Source organism: Plecotus auritus (genome assembly GCF_963455305.1).
Source record: "Plecotus auritus genome assembly, chromosome: 12".
NCBI lineage: Eukaryota > Metazoa > Chordata > Mammalia > Chiroptera > Vespertilionidae > Plecotus > Plecotus auritus.
Window position 1 is genome coordinate 6,671,119 of NC_137778.1, and position 10,411 is coordinate 6,681,529.

Below are 10,411 nucleotides of genomic sequence, written 5' to 3' on the forward strand. Positions count from 1 at the left end.
TCGTGTTCCACAGGGTGAAAGCCGCTGGCCTGCAGAACAAAAGTCTGATACTGACCCCAGTATTCCAGGCCTCTGGAATGTGGCCCCAACCCCCTCCTCTTTCTTACCCACTTCAGCCCTAAAGGATTCCTCCCCAGGTCCCTCACTTTCCCTGGTGCCCACTTGGGCCTCCCGAGGGAGGGTGGGAGGCTAGGATGTGGGCTTGTGTGGGGGCCTGTGGCCTGCGTTTGCTTATCCAGCCAAAGGCACGTGGAAGAGACTGACTTACAAGAAACGGCTCCTGGAGGAGCCCAGACAGGCTCCCAGCCAACTTCCACTTTCCTCTGATGCTTTCAGTTTCGGGGCATCTTGTTTTGAGTCGAGATTCCTCCTTCCGCACATGGGACTTCCCAGAAGGATCACAGCTCCTTCCATGCAGCCACATGGCCTGTCCCCATTCAAGCCTTCCCAGCCTCAGGCAGAGGAGGTCCTGGATGCTGGCTGTCAGGGGCGCTTCCCTGGCTCTCCGGAGAAGGATGGCTGTGTGGTCCCTGTGGTTCCCCCTTCTCTGGGCAGGTAAGTGGGGCAGGCGAGTGGCCTGTCCTCAAAGAGCTGACCCCTCCGGCCGCCCCTCGCCAGATGTCTGCGCAGGGTCCCCCAATCCCAAGCAAGAACCCAGGCGCTGGGAGGGGGTGGGCAATACTGATGCAAGTTTGGGGCAGCCTGTAAAACTAGGCCGAGGCTGAGAGATGCAGGGTCCTGGGTGGAAGGAGGCAGCGGCGCCGGGAGAACCCGTGTCCAGGAGACTCGAGCTGCGCTGTGGCCCAGGGCTGTTAAGACGGAGGCTGTGGCACCAGTGGTTTGGAAAGAGCTGGCTGTGAGAATGGTGAGGGTCTGGCAGTGTTAACACGTGAGAATTCTAAATACAGTCTGAGCAGCACAGGGGAGGGCAGGGCAGGGCAGGGCAGGGATCTTTCAATCTGAGGATATATTTCCTCAGCCTGTGGGAAGCCAGGGCCCATCCTGAGGTGTGTGTTCAGGATACTGAGTAGGGATGAGAGGCGAGAGCAAGTTTAATGCAGCACCTGTGGGCCTGGAGGGCGGATAATCGGTGCTGGCATACTTGCCTGGTGGGTCTCTTCAGCCCCAGGCAATCCCTCTAGTCTGTCTGGTGCCCGACTTCCCTCCCTTGGGTGAGAAGTGCTCAGGGTGACGCGGCTCAGCACCACAAGGCCAGGGCATGGGCGTCCTGGGGTGTAGCAAAGACAAAGACACCTTGGTCCACCTCAGACTCACAGTGACTTTGAGATGACTTTGTCCAGTGTCCCTCCAGAGTCTCCAACCTTGAGGGCTCCAATCTCTGCAGATTTCAACATTTCTAAACATGTGAAGGAAATTCCTCAAAAAAAAAAAAAAGAAAGAAATCTGTTTGGTTCAAAAACCTTTCAAATCCTTGGCCTTGGGAGACAAAAATCACTTTGCCAAAAGCCTCTTGATGGTAAACGAGGCGAGTGCAACGGATGGGTGCACCCCTTGCTTTATGGAGGGGACGGTGGGAGCCCTGAAAGCGGTGTGATTGCTGAAGGTCACGCGGCTCATTCTGGGCAGAGCAGGGCAGGCCGGAGCCCAGGCGTCCTGGCTGCATCCAGTGCCATTTCTTCTCTACGTCCTGTCTGCACTCTGCGTTCCCCTGAGGTCCTCACCAGGGAGGGCAGTGAGGCGCGTGAGGGGCTGGAGTTACCAGTGGCTGGTGGAGTGACCACTCAGAACACGCCTCCCTAACCGCACTCCCAGCACCTGTGTATGGCCCACATCTCCTCTCATTCCGCCCTGCACCCCTGCACCCACCACTGTGCCAGGCACTGGGTAAACCAGCAAATCCTGCCGTTCCTTCTGTGAAACGTGCTGAGTTTCTACATCCTCCTCCTGAACAGTGTGGGCACGGGGAGTGTAAAGATGGGAAGAGGAACTCACAGGCCAGCGGGAGACACTGACTGAGAACCAGGCGATAACAACAGAAATAAGGCCAATTCATAGCAAGGAGCCAAGGAGCCCAGGCTGCTGAGGGAACACGGAGAACGAGTGTGTAACCTGCAGAGATGGATGGGGAGATTAGGGAGCCCCGATGCTTCAAGGATGAGCAGAAATTAGCGAGTGAAGGAGGCAGGGCGTACTTCAAGCAGAGGCATCACCCACATGCCTCAAACTCAACACGTTCCCAGCAACACTCAGCACCCTGCCACCTCTCCCCATCCCGTTTCTCCTCCTGCTCTGCACCACAGAGAACTGGCACCTTGTGGGTTCCGAGGGCCTGGGAGCCATCCTTGACTCCTTTCCCCTTCACTTCTCAGACCCAGTCTACTACCAGATCCCACTGATGACACTTCTTTATCTCTCTCAGTTCCTCCCCCCTCTCCCCGCCTCTGTGGCTCCCTCTCAATACAAACTTCCATCACTCACCTTTGGATTAAACAGGGATGGGGAACCTTTTTCTGCCAAGGGCCACTTGGATATTTATAACATCATCCAAGGGCCATATAAAATCATCAACTTTAAAATTAGCCTGCCCTATGGGTCAAACATTTAATGAACTCACCCCTAATGCCTCGGCAGGGCCAGACTCAATGATTTTGTGGGCCTTACACGCCCGAGGACCAGATGCTCCCCACCCCTGGGTTAATAGAAGCAGCCTCAGGTTTGCCCCACCTGCAGCACCTCCTCTGCCCACTACTGTAGTGCTCTTTCTAACCGGCCCCTAATCCTGCTATTCTCTCACTGACAAGTAAAACCTATTCCAGGGCCCTCATTGCTCCAAGGATAAAACCCAGGTGCCAATGTCACTCTCAGGGCCCTGCACAATCTGGTTCTCTCTGTGAAATTTACTGCGTTTCTGCATCGCAACTCTGCAGCACAATTCTTACTCCCCCTGCAGAGAACTACTCTCAGCACCCCCCCTCCCCCGTGCACATGCTCGCACCCTCCAGGCCTTCGGACACGCTGTCCCCTTGGCCTGTAACGCTTCCCATCCCCTCGCCAGGCAGCCCTCTGCTTGGCCTGGCAAATTCCGCTTCTCCTTTGGCCTCAGTTTACATGAACCCCTGAAAACCAGGTGAGGTTACACTATCATGCTACCTGTGTTCTACCTGTGCGCCCCCTTTTCCCATGATGGTACTTGGCCTACTATGTTTTAATTGCTATATTTTACTGTATGTTAATTGCTTGGCTTCCTCTCTGAGCTCCATGAGCACAGGTATGAATTCTTTTTCTTAATTTTATTCCCAGCCCCTGGGACGTGCATTCTCAACTTGAGTGGAGGGAGTGGGGGGAGAGGAGCCCCAATTTGCTCCGTGCTGCGTGCAGGAGAGATTGAGGGGCCTCGGGCAGGCAGAGTGACCTGGCTCTGTTCTTGCAGCACCGCTTCCTGTCGCGGTTACTGGTGTCCAAGTGCAGGGCCAGGTGGGGGGCTCGGTGCTGCTGGCAGCAGAGTGCCACCCTGGCTTCCAGGTCCGAGAGGCCATCTGGCGGTCTCTCTGGCCCTCAGAGGAGCTCCTGGCCACGTCTTTCCGGGGCTCCCTGGAGACCCTGTACCACTCCCGCTTCCTGGGCCGCACCCAGCTGCACCGCAACCTGAGCCTGGAGCTTGGGCCGCTGGAGTCAGGAGACAGCGGCAACTTCTCTGTGTTGCTCGTGGACACTGGAGGCCGGGCCTGGACCCAGATCCTGCAGCTCAAGGTGTATGGTGAGTGTGCCTGGCACTGGCTCTCTGCCCCCCTTCCCTCACAAAGTCCTGGAAGGGCATCTGGAGTCCTGGGAACTGGAGAACTGGGTTCCAGAAACCTTGGGCCTCTGACTTCGTGGCTGATTCAGAGAGTCTCCTGCAGCCGCATCTAAGAAAACGCCTCAGGTTCCCCCAGGTGAGCTCCGGTCGGGAGCAGCCCCGCTCTGTAGTCCTAGTCTGAGCCCCAGCGTGGCACCTTCTGGACTCAGTGGTCTTGGACAGAAGGCTTAGCTCCGACATTCGCTGTCTCATTAGTCAAGTGGGCATCGTGATGTTACCACACAGATGCTCAGACAGTGAGGTTCAGTGGCGCTTGGAAAAGCATCTGGGACAGAAGTTGACCTATGCCTCACCAGTTCAAAGGTCTCTCAGATTAAGACATGCCATTAATTTACGTGCCACTGAAAAGGAAAAATATTGCCAATTAAACTATGGCACTATATTTTTATTAAAATTTATAACTCAACTGTAGTTACAAGTACAGAATTTTTGTTTTATATTTTTAAAAGAGTTATTCCAGATACATTTAGAGATCTTCACTATATATAATATTCATGGGTTCTTTCAGTCATTCATTGTTGCAAAACATACCATCCCCAACCTTATTGGCTAAAGACAGCTATTTTATTTCTCGCAATTCTGCAGGTTAGCCCGGCTCAGCCAGGCAGACCTCTGCTCCACGTGGGTTTGCAGGGTCATTTATGCAGCCTCGTTCAGCGCCTCAGCTCAGGTGTCTGAATTCACTGGGGAAAGGCAGGGTCTTTCTTTCCAGCAACTTCACCTCCACCTGCATCACAACCACCTCTACCATAACCTCTACCACTATCACTACCTCCACATCTTCTTCCTCCATCATCACCTCCACCATCACCACCTTCCTCCTTCATCACCCTACCGCTATCACCACCTCTACCTCCACCATCACTTCTACCACTAACACTACCTTCACATGTACCTCGACCATCACCACCTCCACCTTCACTACCTTCCTCCTTCATCACCCTATCACCACCTCCATCTCCACCCCCACTACCTCCACCACCACTACCATCTCCACCTCCACCATCACTTCTATCACTATCTCTACCTCCACCTCCACCACTTCCACTACTACCTCCACCTCTATCTCCACTACCCCCGCCATCACCTTCACCTCCACCTCCACCATCACTTCTACCATTATCACTACCTCCACATGTACCTCCACTATCACCACCTCCACCTCCACCATCATTTCTATCACTATAACTATCTCTATCTCCACCTTCACCACTCCTCTATCTCCATTACCCCATCACCTTCACTGCCACCACCTCTACCACCTCTACCTCCACCATTACTTCTACCACTAGTACTATTTCTGCCTCTACCTCCACACCTCCACTATCACCTCCACCTCTACCACCTTTACTATATTTCTGCTGGTTGGTCAAGAAAAAAACAATGGCCTTCCAGCTCTCACTTAGATACCTAGCAGCTTGGAAATGATATGTGAATGACCCCAAAGCACAATTTTAACCCTTGGAAATTTGGTAGATAGAGGGGAGGAAAAGGTTCAAATTCAGGAATGGAGAGTAGGCGTGACAGCTAGGAAGAGAGAAACAACGAGGGAGAGAAAGGCAGTAGCAAATTGGGAGGAGAGAGACACCCTTCCCCTCTCTGAGACAGCTAACTGGCTGCCACTCAGGGTGCTGGTAAGCGGTTAGACGGGTGTCCTTCTGGATGCATGCAGCTCTGAATCAGGAGTACAGTTTGGCAAACAGTGCTGGCTGGGTTTCAGCACCCCCACCTTCCCCTGTTACCCCCTGGCCAGTGCCCTTGTGCAGTGAGTAACCTACACAACCGTACAGGCAGCCCTGGAGCGTCTCCCTTGTTGAGTCCCAGCTGCCGCACATGGGAAATGAGGACACTGAGTGTGAGAACACATGCAGCACCCACACCACTAGGCTCCAGAATGCCTTGTTCTCAGCATCCGAATTACAAATTGTAAGGAAACTGCTGTTTTATTGCTTCCAAATGCATAGCTTGATTAGAACTAATTGCACCAAGCTGCCAAACAGCCGTCCTTAGGAGCTCTGCTCTGACAATAGATAAAGAAGGATTTGAATTAGCAGATCAGTTACCAGAAATGTCAATGTGCTCATCGTGTTGGGAAGCAGCTTGTCCTCCTAAGGAGTATAAATATCTCCCCTGTAATCTTTGTTTATACTATTAGTGTGCCCAGCTTTTTTTTTCTGTTTTCATATTCCAAATCCCAACACACTGAGCTGGCATTCATGAGGTTTTACTCTGCTTGACTTCGGAATGCTGTCAGACACTGAGTCCTCTCATTGTCACCAGAATGCTCTCCCGCTGGCTCCCATTGCCAGGGAGACCCGGGATTTTCTCATCAACCTGCGTAGGAAAAGGGGAGTCAGGACACCAGTTTGTTCAATGGCCAAGGTAGCTGAGCACCTAGAGAGTGAGGGTTATGACAACAAGACAGAGCCCCTTCATAGCCCTATTTGTGCCATTGTAATTATTTTCTTAATTATTTATAATCACTTGTCAGTATTTGTCTTCCTCACCAAACTCTAATCTCCAAGAGTCCAGGCATGTGTATGATGGGTTGTTGCTGCTGCTGCTGTTGTTGTTGTCTTGGTTTTTTGGGGGTTTTTTTTGCCTGATGTAATAAATGCTCACTATCTCTCTGGTTGATATATCATGGGGAAAGAGCTGTGACAAGAGACAGACAGAGGGCTTGGAAAGCTCAGCACCACACCTGGCATATTAAGGAAGGCTTCATGTTCAGTGCCGCAGGCAGGGTGTCCAAGCTGAGCCCACTGTTTTCTAGGGGGCCAGGAAGATAAAGGTATGTGTGCACTGCTGAGACATATGAAAGCATGGAAGAGCGTGACATGTTTGAGAGAACTGGAAATTATGTAGGAGCGGTGGGGAGGACCAGCAGGAGGGATAGCTGGAGAGATGGACATCAACCATTTTATGGAGGATTTTGAATCCCACACTTAGGAATTCAGCTTTGGTCCTGTGGTCAATGGGAAGCCAGACAAGGTATTGGAGCAAGAGTGGACTCGACAGAGGTGTTATCTACCCCGGTGTGGATCCCAGAGCCAGGGCGAGGGCCCTGCCCAGCATCCCAGTAACCCAGACCTGCTCTACTATTTTTGCCCAGATGCAGTACCCAGGCCCATGGTACAAGTGTTCATTGCTGTATCTCAGCCCCCCAAGACCTGCCAGGCATTCCTGTCCTGCTGGGTCCCCAACATCAGTGACATAACCTATAGCTGGCGACTGGAGGGGACCATTGATTTTGGTAACAAGCCATATGGCCTCTTCACGGATGGTCAGGTGTTGAGGGTTTCGCTGGGACCAGAAGACAAGAGCATGGCCTTTTCCTGCATTGTCTCCAACCCCGTCAGCTGGAATTCAACTATAGTCACCCCCTGGGAGAGCTGCCATCATGAGGCAGGTATGCCACGGGTCAAGGGTCAATGTGGGATAGCGAAGCATCAAGTCCACTTCTGACCCTGCCCCCTCCATGTCCTGCCCCAGGGAAGGCCTCATACAAGGATGTGCTGCTGGTGGTGGTGCCTGTCTTGCTGCTTCTGATCCTGGCTGGTCTCTCTGCCTGGTACTGGGGCCCCTGCTCAGGTGGGAGTTCTGCACGTGCTGGAGGTGGGTGGGGAGCTAAATCTACTAGAAAGATGGGCAGATTTGGACCTCTTCCTATTTGTCTTCAGATTGTCTGCCATCCATACCTCTCCCACCTCATCTCTTGGCCCTCTCCATCTTGCATTCTGGCCTCCAATCAGAATTGAAGTTCCTTTTGTAGTTCTTCAAGTGAACTATTCTCTTACATACATCTTCAGGCCTTTGCACATTCCATTTTCCCTGTCTGGAACACACTTTCCATGATTTCCCACTCAACTTCATCATTGGATTATCTCCTATAAGATCTATATTTTTATCTGTTTCAAAGAGGTGGGGAGAGAAAGAGATAGAAACATCAATGATGAGAGAGAATCACTGATTGGCTGCCCCTGCACACCCCACAACAGGGATCAATCCTGCAACCTGGGCACATGCCCTGACTGGGAATTGAACTGTGACCTTCTGGTTCATAGGTCGACACTCAACACTGAGCCACACTGGCTGGCTAATGTTCTGCCTTTAGCACCCATCGCTTACCCCACTCACAGCACTGATTGTACCTACTCTCCCACTAAACTCTTAGCCCTTTAAAGGCAAATGCTGGGTCACCACTGGTCATCTAGCAATAGTTTCTGTTACATAGCTGTATCAATAAAGGTTTGTTGAGTAAAAGTTTAGTCGAATCCCAACCCCTTGTTGCCTAGGAAATATTCTCTGAGCAAATTACTTCTCTGGCTGGGAGCTGATGGTGCCTCTTTGTCAAGGAGAAGAAAGGGGAACCTCAGAGGTCAGCCAGGTTCTGAACTCTACACCCATCAGCCCTGAATGCCCCGCCCCTGAAAGAAGCACCTCCAGTGGCCTGGGCTTGCTGGTTATGTGCAACCCAGGCTGTGTGGGCTTGCTGGTCCAGGGTGGAGAGAGCGGGTCAGCACGGAGAAGGAGGCATGAGACCTGAGTTGCTCAGCATAGAGCTGGAGCAGAGGACAGGCTTCTTGTATGTTCTTTCCCTGGGAATGGGGGAAAGACATTGAGGTCAAACTCCATCCAGGGGCCCTGTCTGTCCCAGGCAGTCCCCGGGATTTATGTAGAAGCTGGGAAAGAGCAGCTTTTTGTTTTAACAGCTTCATTGAAATATAATTCACATACCATACAGTTCACCCATTTAAAGTGCATACAATTCAGTGGCTTTTATTGTATTCATGGAGTTGTGTATCCATCACCACAATCAATTTTAGAACATTTTCATTACCCCAAAAAGAACCCCAAAACCCCTTGGCCATCCCTCCCTAATCAACCTTCTCTCACTCAACTTAATGTTGTCAAGGCTCAGAAAAGAGTGGCTTTGGCCACTGAGAAGGACAGAAAGAACCCAACAGAAAGGGTCCTCACAGGGAGTCCAGAGCTGGCTCTGGCTCTGGCTCTGCCATGTGGCTTCTGGCCATTTAATTGGGTCCATCTCAGCTCTAACTTTCTATACTTTTTACAGCTAAATGCATGGCATGGTTGCAAAGGGAGGCTAGACAGTAGGAAGAACTACTTGTCTTTGAAGCATCTCCTTTTTCATGGTCTTGATAAAATGGGGCGGGGGAAGGAAGGGTTAAGCGGTGTGTTTTGCCTGAGGTGATCTTGGGCCAGCCCAAGGTTACTAAAATTCTAAACATTGGAGGGGTAACCTTCTTTCTTATCTCCTTGCAGGGAGAAAGAAGAAGGATGTCTGTGCTGATGAAGTCACTCTACAGACAGAGAACCCCCTTGTGTAGGGTCTGCCATGAGGGAGGAGATAAACTGATGTGGGATCATGAGGAACCCCACTGCCCAGGCACATGATGGTCCAGGACATAGTTGGTGCCTGGAAGCTACCACGGTCCTTGTAGCACCTGTGAGACTCAGTTCCCCTTTCCAGGGGCAGCTGTCACATTGAGAGGACAGAAAACATTCGCACAACCTTCCACACTCCCTCCCTTCCCTCTCCCCTTATCGCATGCCCTGGCTTTGGTCTGGGCAAAATGAGCCTAAGAAGATATTCCCTAAAGGACACTGGACATTCCTCAGGACCCACAGGGGCAGTGACTGTCCAGGGCATTTACCTCGCACCACTGTATTTGTTGAAGTCCTAACCCCAATTTCTCCAAATATGACTATTTGGAGATAGGGCCTTTAAAGATATGGTTAAGGTTAAATGAAGTCAATGGAATAGGGCCCTAGTTTAATATGCCTGCGATCCTTAGAAGAAGAAGGAGCAACACCAGAAAGGCACACACGGAGAGAAAACAGCCGTGGGAGGACACAGAGAGAATGAAGCCAAAGAGTGAGGCCTCAGTAGACACCAAACCAACTGCTACTGTGATCTTGGACTTTCGGTCTCCAGAACTGTGAGAAAATAAATGTCTGCTGTGTAAGTCCCCCAGTCAATGGTACCTTGTTATGCTAGCCCTGACAGACTACCCTGCAGCAAAGGATTGCCTCCAGCCTGGGTCCCATAGGAGACATTAGACCTCTGAACTAACTGTGACTCTGAATCTCCCACTTCCAGCCCCAGTCCCAGCTCTAGCCCAAGCTCCTGTATTTTGAAATCACGATGCTTCCTGATGACCAAGAAGGATTGCCTCCAGCCTGGGTCCCAGGCTTTATGAGACATTAGACCTCTGAACTAACTGTGACTCTGAATCTCCCACTTCTAGCCCCAGTCCCAGCCCTAGCCCAAGCTCCTGTATTTTGAAATCACGATGCTTCCTGATGACCAAGGCATTGTCATAAGAAAAGGTCTAGAAATAGGTGAAGGTGGGAGGTGAAGGACAAGGGTTTCTCTTTCTGGCCTGAAAGGCTTTCAGGTCATCTGAGTTCATGACCCTCAAAGGTAATGTACAGTTATAGACCATCAAAGGGTGGGTTCTATCTCATGGTTGGGATGGGTGCCATTTTAGAGGAACACCTTTTTGTAGATAACTTCACCATCTCTGTTAACTATCATGTCTCCTATAGGATCTGGGGGTGGGACTAGAA

General features: G+C 51.4%; 1 protein-coding gene across 1 annotated transcript; it reads left to right on the forward strand.

The window, feature by feature from the left end:
- Positions 1 to 509: 509 nt before the first annotated feature.
- SLAMF8 (SLAM family member 8) lies at positions 510 to 9,168 on the forward strand (the record flags this gene model as incomplete). The annotated part of the gene is made up of 5 exons (XM_080648418.1): positions 510 to 555; positions 3,392 to 3,718; positions 6,930 to 7,226; positions 7,310 to 7,408; positions 9,104 to 9,168. The coding sequence occupies exons 1-5, from the start codon at positions 516 to 518 to the stop codon at positions 9,166 to 9,168; spliced, it is 828 nt and encodes a 275-aa protein (XP_080504544.1). The 5' UTR covers positions 510 to 515.
- Between the last annotated feature and the right edge of the window lie 1,243 nt (positions 9,169 to 10,411).